This window comes from Cotesia glomerata, linkage group LG4 (assembly GCF_020080835.1).
Source record: "Cotesia glomerata isolate CgM1 linkage group LG4, MPM_Cglom_v2.3, whole genome shotgun sequence".
Lineage (NCBI taxonomy): Eukaryota > Metazoa > Arthropoda > Insecta > Hymenoptera > Braconidae > Cotesia > Cotesia glomerata.
In genome coordinates this window covers 25959382-25978825 of record NC_058161.1, presented here as the reverse complement: position 1 = coordinate 25978825, position 19444 = coordinate 25959382, and the positions used below count along the sequence as shown (strand labels likewise).

At 29.8% G+C, this 19444-nt stretch overlaps 2 protein-coding genes across 3 annotated transcripts in view; one reads left to right on the top strand and one right to left on the bottom strand.

Moving 5' to 3' along the window:
- LOC123262558 (Kv channel-interacting protein 2-like) overlaps positions 1-19444 on the top strand; it is a 61845-nt gene that overhangs the window by 35127 nt on the left and 7274 nt on the right. For both annotated transcript variants that reach the window (XM_044724782.1, XM_044724784.1), the window contains 2 exons: positions 8279-8506; positions 10016-10086. In XM_044724782.1, coding sequence (XP_044580717.1) covers positions 8279-8506; positions 10016-10086 — 299 coding nt within the window. The remainder of the gene's footprint in view (positions 1-8278; positions 8507-10015; positions 10087-19444) is intronic.
- Positions 14887-16528, bottom strand: LOC123262557 (speckle-type POZ protein B-like). The gene is made up of 2 exons (XM_044724781.1): positions 15246-16528; positions 14887-15162 (listed from the first exon to the last, which is right to left on the bottom strand). The coding sequence occupies exon 1, from the start codon at positions 16093-16095 to the stop codon at positions 15256-15258; it is 840 nt and encodes a 279-aa protein (XP_044580716.1). The 5' UTR covers positions 16096-16528; the 3' UTR covers positions 14887-15162; positions 15246-15255.

Genomic DNA, 19444 nt, shown 5'->3' with positions numbered 1-19444 from the left:
AAGAGGAGAGCCGGGAGGGATGACAGGAGCATAAAAGCTTTGGGAATAGATTGGTTGGCAAATAAGTGAAAGGGTAATGGGTGAAATCCGAGGGTGAGAAGGAAGGCACTAAAGTTGCCGTAAAAAGTTATAAAATTGTGTATGTGATAGTTGGTCATATGTAGCTTTTGTTGAGAAAAGAGTAAGAGTGAGGATGAGGGATAAAAAGGTATGAGAGAGTGAGATAGAGAATCGATAGATGCTGACAGTATTATATATAGGTATAGATATATATTTGCTGAGCAATGAGTAGAGCTTTCTCTGCCTCGAGAGTTACCATGACAACCTCAATATATTCCCGGGATAACTGGGTAGTTTTTAGTTTGAGGTAACGCTAGCAGAATTTATATTAAATTGTTAAATTGTTTTTTTTTTATTCATTCAATTGATTTTTACACCGCAGATTAGTTGCTTTTATTGAGTTTAATTATTGAATTGTAAAAATGAAAAGATTTAAAATTCATGATTTTTAAGATTTTTTGTCAGAACTATTGATAATTTACCTCTTAGTATATTTAAATTATTATTATTAGAAGTTTATATCCAATAGTGAAATGATTCATGACTATTCTATAAAAATATTTTTACTCGCATTTTCAAATTTACCGCCATTTTTTACGTTGTGTGAGGTTGCCACAACTTAGTCCTAACAGAGACTATACAAAACGTAATGTTTTTAGCAAGGTGCAATATCCCAAACGTCTGATGTCGAGATAAGCACATGTAAGAAATGTGACACTTGCCGAAAATTAGTTTTCATAAACGTTACTTAATCCTAAAATGTATATGCTAGAAATGTGATGTCTAAAGAACGTTCATGTTAAGAAACGTTATACTTCAAAAATGTAAAGCTTCTAAAAGCGATAGCATCACAAGTGTGCCATTTGTAAATCGTTCAAGGTTCTAAACGTGATGTTTCCCTAACGTCATACGTTTAAAAAAATTCAGCCGCGTTACCGACTGCAAAACAAGTCAAATTCAATCGATATTATAGATTTCTTATGATACTATACCTGGAAATTTTCGTCTATAAAATCACACTGTCATATGTACAAAAGTCAAAAATTTTATTTGACAAAAATTCAAGTCAGAATGATATTGATGAGCAAACTTAAATCCTCTTTGAGTTGTGAGAACAATGACATTAAAGTTAGCAGTCACTTGACAATTAAAAAAATTTTTTTTAACAAACAAATTTGTTACAAAAAATTATTTTAAAAAATTGCATTTTTAATTTTTTTTAATGTCTAGATGTCAATTTTTTTTATAATTTTTTTTGCCATAATTTATTTGTTACAAAAATTTAAAAATTATTAAATGTCGGCTAATTTAATTTTCATGTGAGAACACAATAGTTGAAAGTCACAGGACCATTTGATTGTAGCATAGAGAACACACTTAATCAATTAAAAGTTTCAATAATTTCGAAAAAAATAACCAATGCAACAGCGAATTTAATAAAAAGATAGGAGAATGTAATTTTTATTTAAACATATATATACATACTTATATAAACTTTTAAGACATATGTATTATTTTCTAAATTAGTTGACGAGCTGAGTCAAAATATATCCAAATTTTTCAAAAGTTTCGTCATGAGGACCAATGCAATAGTTTGATTTTCATACGATTCTCTACTATTCAAACACTACATCAATTTCATGAAAAACTTCCATTGCATAATAGTATTCTGGTGGCTGTAGAATCACGCCTGGAAAAATAAGTTTAACACTTTTAGTTAATGCTATTTCTATTATCAATTTTGTAGTTTTACATGGTGATATTAATGCCATCGAATTTATGTACACCATCTTTTTATCTTTTTATTTTATTTCACTGAACATAACATTTTTGATAGCTTTGATTATTCGCGTTATGGTACAAATTTTTCAAATATTGTCTACAAAATTTAAACAATCTATCTATCAGATCTCGATTAGATCCTTTGAAGAATGGACTACTATATTGCGTTACTAATGCCGGAAGGTCGCATCTCAACATCTACGCCCTTCTGGCCCTGCAGAACCAAAAGGGCGTATAAAAAAATTTTTTTTTACTCCAATTAGCTTAAAAATGTTTATAACATATAGATCTGTAAGGAAAGTGAATAAAACTTGTTTTTTTGTATACGCCCTTTTGGCTTTAAGACAAAAAAATTCTGAAGGCATAAGGGCGCATAATTTTTTTTTCAATCAAACAATACTGTCTATAAAAATGTTAATTATTATTTAATATTTAATTTTCGAATTATGTTATTATTATTATTAATTTTTATTTATCAAGTTATTGTTACTAGTATTATTATTATTGATAAAATTTCTAATAATATATATTAGACGATGTGACTTTGGTCAGATTGGTCAGATTGAAATTCATATAGGTTTTTTCATTATCTGAAGAAATCTACTGCATCAACGGAACTCCTACAGTCGATATGGCCGATTGACTTTTTAAACGTATGACGTTAGGGAAACATCACGTTTAGAACCTTGAACGATTTACAAATGGCACACTTGTGATGCTATCGCTTTTAGAAGCTTTACATTTTTGAAGTATAACGTTTCTTAACATGAACGTTCTTTAGACATCACATTTCTAGCATATACATTTTAGGATTAAGTAACGTTTATGAAAACTAATTTTTGGCAAGCGTCACATTTCTTACATGTGCTTATCTCGATATCAGACGTTTGGGATATTGCACCTTGCTAAAAACATTACGTTTTGTATAGTCTGTTAGGACTAAGTTGTGGCACCCTGTGTAATAGGTAGTAACAATAATGTAAAGTTAAATTTAATATTCTAAAATTAATATGTTTCAATACTAAAAAACTTCAACTCAACTATGATTGTGATATTATAAGATATAGGATTCACTTATATAGAGCCAATAATTTTGTATTAGTGCAATTAGTTTATAAAACCCAGAATCGGTTTGAAATTGGAACAAGAGAATGGTAGGTTCGATTCCTAGCTTGAGCGAAAATTTTATTTCCTTTGTATTTCTTCCTCGCAAAAAAAGTTCGTGGAAAAAGTGATTAATGTTTCAACTCGAGACGAAACTTTAGATAATATAATCTTAAATTGTGACATCGGTTTCTGATCTAAATTTTTAGAGCTTTAAACTAAGAACTTGAAATTCATGTAGAAAAACGTTCACGGAAAAAAAGTGGTGTAAAAATCGCATCAAGTTATACAAAATTGTACCGCCTGTGGTGTTAGCTAAGTTGATTAAGAATTTGCATCACTTTAGTGATATAAAATCTGTATTCAATGTATTTTTAAATAGAACTAATTTTATTTTACTGTAAATTTGAAATCATTTAGACAGATTAAATATCTTCGACGAAATCTAAAATAACTTGACTTAATACAGAGATAGATTTACGAAGAAACATTCTAATACAGTAAAATATTTTGCGTCATTGAATCATTAAATTTGGTATTAGAAATTTTTGTGTTAAATATTTAACACTTTTATGTGTAAATTTAATTCTTTTTTGTATTACCCATACAAAGTTGCCGTTGATGGCGACAAAGCCATACATCAGCCGATGTTAGGCGACGAACGGTCGGCCAAGCGTTGGCAATTTTTAATGGCCCATATCTGGCAAACTGTCATTAGCCATTTAATCGTAAATAAAAATAGCATGCGATCAACAGCCGTTCATCGGCCGATAATCAAATCCATACGTCCTTGCGCATGCGCCAAAAATCTGTTTCTCAGTTCTCAGAGCACATTTATTTCATTTACATGTCTTATGTTGTAGGTTATATTGACCAATTAATTTTGTTTTCACAATGTCACAAGCATATCAGCGATTAAAAAAATTTAGAGAATTAAAAAAAAATGTAAATAACGATGAACAATGCGATGCAAATATTTTTGTACATAACTCAAGTAACCTAAGTGTCAATAATAGTGTAAATGATAGCAGTGTAAATAGTGATGACATTTGCATTCATTCTGATATTAGTTGTGACAATGATATTTATTTATTTATTTATTAAATTTTTATGTCAAGGCAAACTAGCCGAATGACAATAATATACATAATTTTTATAATAAAGTACACGTATAACAATATTAAATATATAAGACTAACATCATCATATTTTAAGGAAGCTAATAATTTTGAATGATTTAATAACATAGTTGCAAAATTCAATAGTACTGTACTATTTATAAGAATGAGAACAACAATAGAATCAATGAGCAATATTTGAAAGCTAATTTTTTCAATGGTAACATATTAGATACTTTAGTAATTTAGAATGTAAAGTTTTTATTTTAAATTTTTAAATGGCCTGTTTGACATTTATAGTACATTTTCTCGTTCTAGTTTCACAAAAAATTCAAAAGCTTTATTTTTGAAGGAGTCTAGGCTGAGTGATTCTATGACTTCAGTGGGTAGCTCTTTCCAGATTCGAATTGCAGAGATTACAAATGAATGTTCGTAGATTGTAGTCGAGAAATTTGGCATTTTGAAAAGAATGTTATTAAATTTCGCTGCAATTCTGTCAGATCTTCTGATATTGGAGGAAGATCACAGTTGTCTAAGAGCTTGAGTCTTCTGTTACTTCCAAGAATCATAACCTTAGTTTTTAAAAAATTTATTTCACGGCCAACTTCTTTAACCCAATAAGCTACTGCTTCCCCATCAGTCGTAAGTTTAATTGCTGGTAAGTTTAATTATTGATAATGATGAGAATGATACAAGTAATAAATTAAGCGACAAAAATAATGAAAGTGATGACAACAGTGATGACATTGAAGATAAAACTGGTTCAAATAAAAGTTTTGAAGAAAAACTTCGACAGTGGGCCTTAAAAAATTTAAACAGTCTTCAATTAAATGTAATTGCTGAACTTTTATTACTACTAAGAGAAGGAGGACATCCTTAGTTACCAAAAACGACACAAGCTTTGTTAAAGACCAAATCCGCGTGCACCAAGTTTTTCTTAGTCAACGTATGTGTTTGAGTCGCTGTATTAGACCGATAGTCGGGTACTATGCCTAGCTACAGAAAACAATAAAGCGGCGCCACGCGTATCATGTATGTGTAAGTGTGTGTGTGTGTGTGTGTGTGTTTGTGTGTGTATTTCTTATTTCAGTTTATTTGTGACATCGTGACTGACCGGTTCGTACGTATTTAAATTCGTTTGTTTAAATATTGACTATTATAATAAATGTAATAAATAATTTTTATTATAATAATTATTATCTTTATTATATCCATTATTATTAAGTGTGAAAGTAAAACTTGGTTTATTGAATGAACTAATAAAGTAAAAAAAGTAAGTAAATTAAAAAAAATAATTTTAATACTGATAGTTATATTAAAAATAATAGGTACCTAACAATTGCAAATATTTTACAAAATAAAACATACAATCATTTAAAAAATGTACAAAGACAAAAGGTTTATAAAATTGATGCAAGCTTTTGTTCTAGTGAAAATGATTTAAATATTGGGAGAAAATTATTATAAACTATTATAATTATTTCCAGCTTTCATTTTTGCGGATCAAAATTTTTGGCGAAAAAACAGCGAAAGGATGCATTTGTAAAATGGGATCTGCACTGATGACCAAAAATGTTGAAAAAAATTACTCTGGTACTGGGAAAAGAATAAAAGGCGTGGGAAAACTTAATTTTAGCGCAACAGAAACATTCAAGTGTATGGAAGGTATGAAAATGATTTTTATATAATTGTGTTTTTTAATGTATCGAATTATTTATTTATTTTTTTATTGCAGATGTAGTAAAAGAGAAACTTGGTGACTGTGAAGATTGCAAAAATTTTGCTGAAAAAGTTGGCCGGTGGTTGTCAGGGCAAGGAGATCGAGAACAGGGTCGAAAACAAAGATCCTTATCTTTATAATCTATTTAATATAATAATCCTTATCTTTATAATCTATTTAATATAATAATATTACAATAATATTATTATTAAAATAATTAATATTAATATAATTATAATTAATATAAAATTAACATTCAAATTATTAATACATAATAATCCTTATAAAAATAACGAAGCAATAATAATAATAATTTCAAAGTGAAATATAAAGTGTAAGTGATTAATTATAATAATAACTGTTATTACAGCAATCAGCGATTGAAGGAAAAACGATTAAAATCATAATTGGCGCAGAACAGCTTGAAATTAGTAGACCGATAGTAGAAAAAATATTTGGCGCATTACTGTTTGCCGTTAATGGGCCGATAGTTCAAATGATGTCTGGCCCATTGCTGGTTGCCATCAATGGCCCAATAGTTTAATGCCATTAATGGGCCGTGGTTATCATGCCAACTGTAAGCCGTTTATTGGCCATTGAAAATTGCCATTACTGTGCCATTAATCGACATTCTTGGCCCAGCAATGGCCCAGTCTAGGGCCGATTTCCAAACTTTGTATGGGTAATTCTCTTAAATAACAAATTTTTTTAATGCAATGGCGCAAAATTTTTTACTTTAGTACTTTGTACTATAATATATCATTCTACTGCGTCGAGCGTTGAACAATATAGTTGTTAAAGACGCGCCGCAATCCGACGTCACAAGCCTATCAGAATATTTATTTCGTACATACGTATCGAATATTATCATTCCTTCACCATGATCTCTAATTTTTAAGTATACAATTTTAGTTTTTCTTTCCAGCTATTCATTCATTATCAAATTAAACATTTAGATACAAAATTACAATCTAATTCACTAGAAATATTGTAGATATAATCAAAATAAATTTAAGAATAGTAATAATTTATAAGCATGTTAATAACAAATTTAATAATAATTTTAGCATGAATAGTTTTATATATTTATATAAATATATTAGACTAATAAATTATTTAAGATCTGTAAATATAACGTATTTAAATAGTTAATAGATTAGACAGTTTTTTTATATAAATATAATTCATTAAATACTAGTATTAGTTTCTTCCTACAACTATCTCTCTCTCTCTCTCTCTCTCTCTCTCTCTCTCTCTCTCTCTCTCTCTCTCTCTCTCCCCTGTTCTACTTATTTGACATATATTTAATCCTTGAACTTATTTCTTAATTGCATATAATTGAAATTTAGAGTCTCGACGCCGCAGTGACTTGAATAAATTATTTGGAAATCGATATATTCAAATTAGTCTTTATCAATTAAAATTTATTATTATATGGATATTAATTCGTGTCTCATAATAGAGTAATGTATAATCGTGAACAATTGATGAAACTAGTGTTCGTAAGCAATCGGTGAGTTTTGGAGCTACTCGACAGTCATCGAAAATAACTTGGATACATTCGGAAAATGGTTCACCATTTTAAAGTTGGATTACGAGCGAAGAACAGATAAGAACCTAAGTTTCTTTTGTACATTATTAATCATAAAAAAAAAGTAATCTACTTTTTTTGGAGCTAAGGTAAAATTACCTTAATGTAACGAATTCCCGCACAAAGTATTTAGACGAATTCTAATTTGGCAAAAATTTCTTATCTAAATAAATAAAAATTTGGTTAAATATCCGTCGTGCTAAAAAATAAATTAAGAATTAGACAATCAAATTTCGGCGACGTCAGATGAAACAACGGTTAATTTTTTAAATGAAATAATTATCGGCCACTTGAATACTTTTAAATCAAATGATATATTTATTATTCGATTATTTTTGATAACTTTCTGCAGTGAAATCGAATTATCTACCGAATAATAAAAGCCGTAAATTTTTTTTATAAATAAATAATAATCATACAATAAATATAACTATGTAATCATTTTGTTGTAACTATAAGTCTTGAAAGTATTTTGAAATTACGAAGGTTCATCAATTAAGCTACTGAAGTGTCAAAACTCTTACGCGAGAAGTTAGAGTTCGATTCTCAGCGCAGACGAACGAATACTTTTTTTTTTTTTTTATTTTCATGATAAAACGAGAATTTTTTCCGTGTACTTACGAGGGAATAGAGACTATCTGCTAACCTTTTTTGCTTGATACTAAATTTCTGCACTCAACAGCACGAGATAGCTCTTGTCTGAGACAGTAAAAGAAGAAAGAAGTAATGAGTAGGTACAACAGTTACTCGATTCTTTCTGTTATGTTAAAAAAAAATTTTAAATGGCACATTTACATGAAATTCTGGCACGAATTGTAAGTAGACATTTAACTAAATAAATAAAGTCTCGAGACGGGAAAAAGTACAGTCTTGGCAGTTGTGGTTCTCATTCGACTCTTCCAGAGGATGATGAGCTTGAGGATGAGACGGACGTTTTAGGGACTTCTGGAGCTTCGAGTATTCCCTTAGGTCGACACCGCCCCGAGGAGCTGACGACCCTGGCCGCGAATACCCGGTTTACCCGCAAGGAGATTCAGTTGATTTACCGAGGGTTCAAGCAGGAGTGTCCCACTGGACTTGTCGATGAGGAGGGATTCAAGCAGATTTTTGTCCAATTTTTTCCACAGGGTGGTGAGTTTTTTTTTATATTTATACTTCTTATCACACGGAAAAATAGGCGCTGCAACAGGATGCAGTCCTGTGGGAGCAACACGATAAAATCCTGTTGCAGCAACAAGATTTTCTTGGGGCAGCAACAGAATTTTTCCTACAAAAAGTTAATTACAATTTTAAGAGAAATTCAAATTATGAAAAAAAAAATCGAGTAAAAAAATAAATTCGAGCTCAAAAAAATTTTAATTTTTTAAAGAAATTTTTTATTGAAAAAAATTTTGGAATTTTTTTAAATTTATAATTTTTTTTTTAAATTTGAAGTTTACTTTTCAAATTCAAATTTTTTTTTCTCTTCAAAATTTGAGTTTTTTACAAATTTGATTATTTTTTTCAATTTAAATGTTTTTTAATTCGCTTTAATCTCAACAAGAAAAAACTTTATGTATGAGACTTATTTTAATTGATTAAAAATTATTTATATTCATTCAGTCTGGTACTCTGTGATTACAATAAAAATTTACTCTAAATTCATTTCCAACTGCATATAGTGTAAAATTTATAAAAATGAACGTTAAGGACTGCGTCTTGTTGCAGCACCAATTTTTTTTTTGTGTAGATAAGTTAAGGTTTTAATTTTTTTAAATAAACTATTATAAATTGATAAAGTCATTAATAGTTCAATTTTTTTCTTACAATCTCAATTAGCATAGTTCAAAATAATTTTAGAAATTCTAAAATTGATAATTATTGAAAAATTTGTATTGAAAATAGGGTGGCCAATTATCGGGAGAATAAAATTGACTCTGTATGAATTATCAGCCAGTCTGTTGTATTTTATTTTGAAATTATAAGTATTAGTACACAAAATCTTCAATTAAATTTTTTAATAACAATCTATTGAATTTAATAATTTATTTTGAAACTATTACATTATTGGATTTATTTTTTTTACTGTTTTATTAAAAAATTTTGTAAGTAAGGTGGCCAATAAAGGGGATAGATAGGCCAATAGAGGGGAGGTCAGGATTTTAAGTTATTTCCATTTACGTTTAACTTTCGGATGATTATTTAAGAATTTTTTTTTTTCATGCTTAAAATATTAATTTGAAAAAAAAAGTCTACTTAGCCGACCAACTGAGGGATCTTTTACCATACACAGAAAAAAAAAAGTTCTTGAATCAAGTATATATTTTTGAAGAGCTCAATATTCTTGGTTTGAGTAGAAAAATTCTTGATTTAAGAAAATTTTTCTTGATTTAAGGAAATTTTACTTAATTCAATAATTTTTCGTCTTGATTCAAGACAATTACCCCCTTCAAAATTATATTCTTGGTTCAAGAATTTTTCTCTTGAATCAAGTTAATTTTTTTTTCTGTGTAGCATGAATTATTATTTTGATGATCGAGATATCGAATAAGTATTACAAGATCGATATCTCGAAAATTAAAAGTTAAAATAAAATTATTATCATTGCGTCTTCAAGATTTTCATGAAATTAATTGTACTATTATTTTTTAAATTCAACAGATGCAAGCCAGTATGCTCATTACGTATTCAATACAATAAAACGAAAACAATCTGGAAAAATAAGTTTTGAGGTAAGAAAAAACTTTCTTAAGTGTCACTAAAGTCAACACGATATATTGAGTTTTTTTTACCTGAAAAAAACTACTTGATTCAAGAAAAATATATTTTTTTTAATTCCATTTTTATTTCGAAATATTCTGTTTTCTCAATTCGAGGAATTGATTCTCCATCTGGTCCGTTTGTGGAAAAAGTATAGATTTTTCAAATTTTAAAAATGTCTTATTTAAAATAGAATAGGTTAGATGAATTTTTTAGGAACCTATGGTTTGTTCAAAAATGATCAAAATTACTTTTTTACTTCCTGCTTTGAAAATGAACAATTTTTAAAAATAGTTAGTTATTTATTTTACCTCAATTTTCGAAAGTTACCCGAGTCGAAATTTAGAGCCCATTTAGAACCTTCTGAAGTCGGATCTATTTCGGACTTAGGAGCTCAAACTAGAGCCTGTTTCCATGTTTAAGTAGGTTCGGTTTTGGTCCCACAAGCGCTACAAATTTCCGTTTTCGGCGCTTTAGGGTTCAAAATCGGACTTGATGAAAATAAAAATTAGATCCGATTTTGAGCCCATGAGTCCTCTTTTATTGTTATTTTTTTTATTAATTAATTTTAATTCCCTTAGTTGCCACGACTGGCCCATGCATGGTTACCAGGACTGTGCCCTAGTCAATTTTCAAGTCTGCCTCATGCTATTTGATAAGAAATAATAAAAAAATTAATTTTTTAAGCGTCATTTTTTTTATTTGATTTTAGATGTAGAGCTAACGCAAATTCAGACTGTTTGACTCTTATTTAAACCTAACTTTCGCTAATCATAGAAATAAAGTGAAAATCGCATCCGTCCTATCCGAGATTCGAACCCGAGCCGCGCCCTTGCTAGACCGATACCTAACCCCTACACTATACGACCGACGAGCTACTATACATCTCATCATTCTCATAAGCTAAATCTATATAATGATGAAGTGTGACGGTTTAATATTTATATAATTTATGTTATTTAATATTGTGTTTTGATGAAAATTAACTATTTTTTACACATGGTTATTAATTTAAAAAAATGCCAGTCCGAGCTATCTAATAATTTTTTCTCACATATTCTATAAACTCACATTAAGATGATCCTCTCCACAATCCTTTCTCAACCCTTTTCTACCAATTATCATGTTACGTGAATGTGGAACGCTTCGCGTAATAATTACCGTAACTCCTATTCTTTCCCGCTTCACAGCATTATTTATATTTGTAAAAATTAAGAATTTTTCTCTTCAGATGAAGAGAAATTTTTTCAGTTAATAAATTAAATTTTTTAATTATTGATGGAAATTTTAATTAAATAATTGATAGAAAAATCAATTTTTAATATATATAATTTTCGTGTCATTTTGAATTCTCCGAGCTCAAAAATCTGATAGAAGTTTAATAAAACTCTATTTTTTGAATTTTGAAACTGTAATAACTTTTGAATGAATGAACCGGTTTCTACACGGTTGGCGGCATTCCACGCAGTTTTTAAAGCCTCACAAAGAATCTTTCAGTTTAAATTGATCGAACTAGGAATTTCGAAGTAATTCCGAAAAAATACTTTCTTTGGTTTTCTTTCGACAACGATAACTAACTAACGAATCAACTGATTTTGATCGGGCTGGCTGCGATCAACATGGTTTTTTTATGTTAAGAGCTGATTAGTTTTTAGAATCGATCGGTAAATCCGTTTAAAAGTTATTCCAAAAGAACCACATTTGAAAAAAAATTTTTTTGTAATTTTTTTGAGATTTCTCGATTTTCTCAATTTTTTAATTTTCGATAGACACAAAAAAATTAATACCCTAAACTCAGTAAAAGGCCAAAAAAAGTAAGACAAGTTGAAAAACTCATATGATAAACATTTTCTGTAGGTGGCCCATTTTGCCCCACATTTTTAATTTTTTATTTTCAATAAACAGAATAAATTAATGTCAAATACTTGGCAAAGAACTAAAAAAACGTAAAACCAGAGAAAAACATTAAGGATTTCAACATTTTTGTCTTAATAGGTCCATTTTGCCCCCACCCCCTTCTCTTACTTAATGATTAATTAACTTTAGATTTTCCATTGAATGGCCAAGGCTAAGTTATCCAGTCTTGACCCAAGCCTAGTACACCATTAAATAGCCAGAGCTAGATGAGCCAGTCTTGGTTCAAGTCTGGTTCACCAAAGGAACGGCCGAGACTCTTGCTCCAAAAAATTAAATTTCTCGATAGAAGTAAATTTTCACTAACATTATGATTGATTAACATGTCAAATGGGAAGATCAAATAATATTGAATCATTTTTTTTCATTCCATATGTATAATTGCACGCTAAAATAATATAAAATGGGTATCAAATATTTTAGAGAAAAATTTTCTCAAGGTGAGAAAATTTTTTTCTCAACTGAAGTAAGTGGCGCTGCTTTCCTAAAGTATCTAAAAATCTTGATCAAATACAAAAATTTATTGTAACAAGTATTTATGATAATTTGAATTAACAGGCGAGACCATCTTTTTCTCGCTTTGCTCTCACGGAGTTAAACGAAACTATCTTTGTCGCACTCCCAACAGCAAAGTAATTGCAGTCTCGATTGGTTTCACAAAACGAATGACATTTTTGAAAAAAAACACTTTGTGGTGAAATAGTTTATTAAATTATCTATTATCTCTAAAAACGTTTTTTCAAAATTTCCATTCATTTCGCTAAACCGATTGAAACTGCAATCACTGGTCTCGCCTGTTAAGAAAAAATGACTTCCACCAAGAATAGAATTTCAAGAATAATTTTTACTTCGGCCAATACAACTTCGGCCTTCCTTCAGACACCCGAAAATTTTCTTGAACCAAGAATTTTGTTCTCCAGTTAAGAAATTTTTTATTTTTTATTTTTTATTTTGAATTTTGAACTTTGAATTTTGAATTTTTTATTTTTTATATCATGAATAATTTAATTGTAGTTAATAAAAATTTATGAAGAGGCTAATGTTGACGGACTTGAGGGTTCAAAATCGGACCTCTCGGTGAATGTTCGGACCTGTGGGTTCAAAATCGGAGCTATGGGACTACAGGGCTCTCAGTCGCATCTATTTCGGACTAAAGGGTTCTATATAGGGTCTAAATTTCGACTCGGGTAACTTTTCATCAGATCTTCCCGTTTTGAGATCTTAGAGAGTCATTTTGATTTTTACCAGCCGAACGTATGGTGAACAAAAAAAAATAGAGTAGAAAAATACACTACTTTGATAACATCTGAGAATTGATGACAAAATAAATTTTTTGATAAAAAAATTAAAAATCGTAACTATTAAAAGAATAAAAAAAAATTAGGAAAACGGTTGACCCTGAAGGCCATCCCTGCAACTTCCCGCGAATTCTATACCTGGGCGCTTAAAATTGCATTCACGAGGTTTTTGAGCTCTTCGAGCTCAAAAATACAATTTAAATGTTGTTTTAAGCTCTCCGAACTCAAAAAGATAACTTTTCTATACTTTTAAGCTCTTCAAGCTCAAAAGTTTGATAGAAGGTTGATAAAACACTATTTTTTGAGTTTTCAAACCGCAATAACTTTTGAATGAATGAACCGATTTTCACGCGGTTGGCGGCATTCGACGCAATTTTTTAAGCATTATGGAAAATTTTTAAATTTGAATTGATCAAACTAGAAATTTCAGAGTAATTCCGAAAAAACACTTTTTTGGGTTTTCTTTCCTGCACGATATCTCTCGAACGAATTAACTGATTTTGACCGGATTAGTGGCGATCGACGTGGTTTTTCAAGGTTAAAAGCTGATTAGTTTTTGAAGTTGACACACACACACACACACACCAGATGTTGTCAGGACACGGCTGTTTCCGGGAGTACCTTTATCGCTTTAAGCACGATGATTGCCCAGAGTGTCCGTCTTGCCCAAGAGTTGCTGAAAATGCGGAGCACGTTTTCTTTGAGTGCCCTCGTTTTAACCCACAGCGTGATGAGTTAGAGAAGATCCTGAACAAGAAAATCACACCAGAGTCAATAGTAGAAGAAATGCTGTCATCCGAAGCTGCCTGGAACGCCACAAGCACGTTTACCACCGAAGTGCTTACAGAGCTGCGTTCCATTGAAAGAAAAAGGGCAAATGACAGAAACTAGAAGGAAGGAAAAATAACACCTTAGCCACCAGAAGGAATAGCAGTAGCTAGATCCTCCCCTCACGAAGTAATGCCTGACGGCGGTTTCCATGAGGGATTAGAGGAAAGAAGAAAAGGGGTTTAGGGTTTAGTGGGTAGGGGCGTTAGCGTCGAGTCTTAGTATGACGCTGCGTCGAGTCGCCACATATCCAGGCCGAACAGCTATGCCTGGAATCCGTAAGAAGGATTCCCCCTCCTAAGATAAAAAAAAAAAAAAAAAACACACACACACACACACACACAGACATAGTGACACCCTCGCGGGGATAGTCAGGGAAGCTTCCTGTGACCCTCAAACGTCGAGATCTGATGAAAACTCGATTTTTGTAAAACGGAGTAAAACCAATAACTTCCCGATTTTTGAAATTCTGAGATTTTCTTAGCGGGAAGTTAAAAACATGGAAATAGCCCAGAATGATTTGTATAGATTTCGTCTTCAAAGTACGTCAAAAAATTAAAATTTTATATACAAAAAAAACTTCCCGATATATCTATTTACGAAAAATTTACGATTATTTGAAGATAAACAGACCATTTCTTGAAAAATTACTTTTTTGTTTGGTTGAGGGTAATAAAATTTTAAAATTTATTGAGAAACGTTTGTAGTGGGTTAGAGAATTAGTCAATTCAGCGTAAAGTGTATCATATTCTTCAATAATACAAATAATAATAATAACATACAAAATTTTAAGGTGATTAGTAAGATTATTTTGCAATTTCATAATACCTTTTTAAAGTTCAAATTATCAATAATTTATACTTTATTATAAACCCAATTATTATGATATTTTTAAATTTTCATGAAGAAAAGCTCATAAAAATCTCACTAGAAATTTTTCTCATTCTTTGACAGTACGGAAAAGGATCCAAAAGTCCTTAGTAGATTAAAAAGCTGCAGTGAATGATTCTGAAAGAAAATTCAGACCAAAAATAGGAAATAAAACTCTCTGATTATGTTTATTATTCAATAAAATAATTTTTGTAACATACCGTTATTAGTTTAAATTTCACCAATAAATTTTTTCAGTACAGCATATGCAAGGGATTCTTGAGACTTTTCCAATCGTTTAAACTCTTCAGTGTTTTTTAGCTCGGCCAAATGAGCGACTACGAAATTCATTGTAAATTCATTTAATCGTTCTGCACTGTGGCGATCTGCCAAGATCAGTATCCTTACAGCGTTTTTAAAAGATAAAGTTTTGGATAGAGAAGTTTCACACATTTTTTTAAGTCCGTGAAGCTGATACTTATCGGAAGCCTCTAGTAATTCATCAGCAAAAATATCTAAATCCTCGACTTTGTCGGTGTAAATAAATTCTAGGACTCTTCTGAATACTCCTGGATCAACGTCTGGTATATCTACTTCATTTGTCTTTGATTCTTTCATATCGTGCTCAAACATAGCTTCAAAGACATTGCTGCGCGTTATCAAAACAACCTTATGAGCATCAAATTTTTCGTCACCGACGGTGATAACCACATCGCAATTTTTTTTAGAAATCAAAAGATTTTCAAAATCCTTGTTCAATGTTCCATCAGAATCTTCTAATGAATTAGTTATTGGATTATTCTGTGTGACGTACTCATCATAAATAATCAGATCAACACAAACTGTTAAGGTATCGTTTTTAAGAAGTTCATCTTTTTTCTGTAGCAGATCCTCTATTTTCATGAAATTTGAAATACCACGGCCTGTAGGTGAATTTACAAAATGGTGACTAATCCATGCATCTAACGATTGATTATAACTTTTACCTCCGCTTACTATTTTTTCTTTTTTATTGTTCAAAAAAAATAACAAATACTTCGCTCGGACTTTCAAATTTGTATTTTTTGGCATTAAAGACAAAGAAACCCACGATTCATTTTTTGAGGATTGATCAACGTTTTGAATTTTCAGTTGTAGGAATCATGAATCTTTTACTTTAGCACTCGTTGAAAACTCTGGTGAATTTATAACATTTTCTTCAATACTTTCAGTAGACTCGAGAAAATGGGTAATTTCATTAATTTCCCACGTGTAAACAATTGAATGCATCTCTAAATGAGAATACCCTCGTACTTTTTTTTTATCAACCAAATTTGTTTTGCTATCAACCGACATGATTTTTCTTTTAGATATACTGTAAACTCAAACAACTATATCAAGACAATAATATTTTCACTATAAAGAAACAATCACAAAATTATATTACTGCAATTACTTTCCAACCTTACTAAAAAACACTCAAGTAAGATTATGACAGAGTGGGAATCAGTGGCCGCACTGCAAGTGATTGTAATTGAGGACCTCAATTTGAGGTGAAGAATGAATTCCGAAATATGCTAAGGGACTTGTGACCATGTTCACGCAGCTTAGATAGAAGGAGCATACTCACTGTGTGTACAGTCGGCGACAAGTATTTCTCCCGTACACAGTAACAAACGTGCACAAAATATCTCTATGTAAATAGCTCTATGTCAGATATTTCTATGTAAGTGTTATGCTTCCATCTAGTGCATGTTATTTTTATTTATTGAAAACTTTACTTACTCTCGGTGAGAAGTGTCGTTACATAGTTTTTCTGAAGAGCTTCAAATTCCGTTCTTCTCCCACCATAACTTCCATACATACATCCACTCTAAGGAATACATAAGCACACACATTTTCTACTACATATAAATGATCATATACTAACATGTATTTTCTCTATATCTATATATATTTATTTCAGCCTATCGGCCTGAAAGTTAGACTTCACTAATATACACTTTTAGCAATACAGTCATTATGTTTATTTAACTATTTTTATTAACAGACCCTTTTAAAATCTATTTATAATAAAAATTAACTTATAATTAACTTGAAATTAAATTACAATAAAAATTATAATAAACTATAACATGAAAATATATATATTATATTGTTTATAATATGTTGGATTAATGTTTGAGTTTGACTAATTAATAACTTGAATTAAATATTATTTCTATTATTTTACAATCGGATTTTCTAATAAAATTATGTCAATTTAATTATTATCATGTATAAAAGAATAGACATTATCGTTTAATTATAAATTAAATAATAATTATTAATTATAAATTAAATACAAGATAATAATTATTAATTATTTTAACTTAATTTTGCTTAACTACAATATTATATAAAGTTAGATTTTAACAGTAAATGTTATTTAACAATCTTATTTTTGTTTAGTTACATATGGTTTTGTATTATTCTTTGTTACTTTAGAACAAGGGTCTATTGAATTTCACACGTGTCTTTTACGACTTTTCCTCATAGGGTTTTAAGTTCCATGTGGCGAGAAATAGTCCTTGAATTATTCAAGTACTTTTTATGGGTTCTGAGAATTCGGTTACAATGTCCTTTTGTACCGAAATATGTTTTTTTATTTTATTTTATTTTCTTTTGTAAATAAAACAGAGTTAACTAAAAGATGTTTATTACAACTGGTAAGAGTAAAAGCATTAAATAAATGATTTGAATATTTACTTCGAATATAAAATTTAACTAATTTTATAGTACACGGTGACTTAAAACCACATTTAAGTAATCTTCACACGGGACTTAACTAGCGAATTATTGCATTGTGTACCTTACTTAATTCACGCGTTTACTTATTTCACGAATAGTTTATAGACAATAATAAACTTAGAAAAGATATTTTTATACATCAAAATATAAAAAAAAAAGAAAAAATATTATGTAATTATCTAAAAAAGCATGAGAAAACAATAAAATAGGAATAATAAATTTTCATATTTATGGTTAACTTGAGCTGTCAAAAAAATATAAACACATATACTGACTGAAATTAGCGCTTAATAAATTAGTCCAAATACCGAAGTATATATTTTTTATCTAAAGTTATAAAGTTGAAAATATTCTGTAACATTGAAACAATTTAATTAGTTATTTATTGTAGCATTATAAAATACATCAGTAATAAACACAGAACAATTATCGTATTATTAAAATTAATATTAATAACATTAATTAGAATACTTGAAATTATAATGAGAACATTAAAATAATATAACAAGAAATGTATAAAAATACTTGATGAACAATTATTTAAATTTTTATACAATTTTAGACTGAGCTGCATTTTTCACAGTACAATAATTAAAAATACAATTACTATTATTTCCATAAAAAATAATTGTACAATTATTAAAAACATAAGGTGGTTTTGCATCCATGTTCGCTGAATCCTCAACGTACAAACCAACAACTGGATCGTAGAAAATTTTTTCAAAGCGAATCTCCTTGCGCATTTGGTCCTTTTGAAATAAATCTTGGGGTTGAGACTTTAATTTTTGTCCTAAGGTGTCTTCATTTTCTGCATTTGATGAACTTGAACATGGACGAGTAGATGGAGTTTGTTCCGATACTGTTGTAATTTCTGGATTCGTCACTGAGCTAGAAGTAGGAATTGGATGATTGACTCGGTCATTTAATTTAATTCCATCGCTAATCTGCTCACAAATTTTTTTTTTTATTATTTAAAGAGTCAGCAACGTATCCAAAAGCAACTCCACTAGATTTCCATCCACCATGTCTTTGGAGCGTAGTTAAATCTGCACCAGCATCAACTAATAACGTCGCAAAAGTTCTGCGGAAGGCGTGACCGGTAAACCCTTCAGGATTCGGCAAGTTTAGATAGGCAGCTATTTCTTTTGCTATTTTAGGGATTTTATTAACTCCAATTGGTTGGTTGACACATTTACTATTTGTATATTTTAAGAAAAATCTTTTAGTTGTATTTACTTTTGGTCTGCATTGCATATACTTTATACAAATATTATAAAACTCTCCTGTTATCGTGAATGACCTTGGTACATTATTTTTAGTTTCATCAATTTTAATATACAGCACAGACTCATCCAAATTCTTAACATCATCGACCGTTAAGTTTATAAATTCTGCTCGTCTGAGTGCACCAGCTATTCCAAAAATTAAAACTGCCTGAAATATATAATAAAAAATAAATCATTAAAATTAATCAGTGAATCGGTAATTTAAAAGACGAGTCTTACTTACCTTGTAGCCTAAATAAACTTCATCGGGTGCTTCATTTAAAAACTTATTCACATTTTCTTTAGAAAAAACTAGGGATTTTTTTGATCGATGTCCTGTAGATTTTTTTTTTAGAAACAACGTTAACCGTTTGTACTTCCCGATA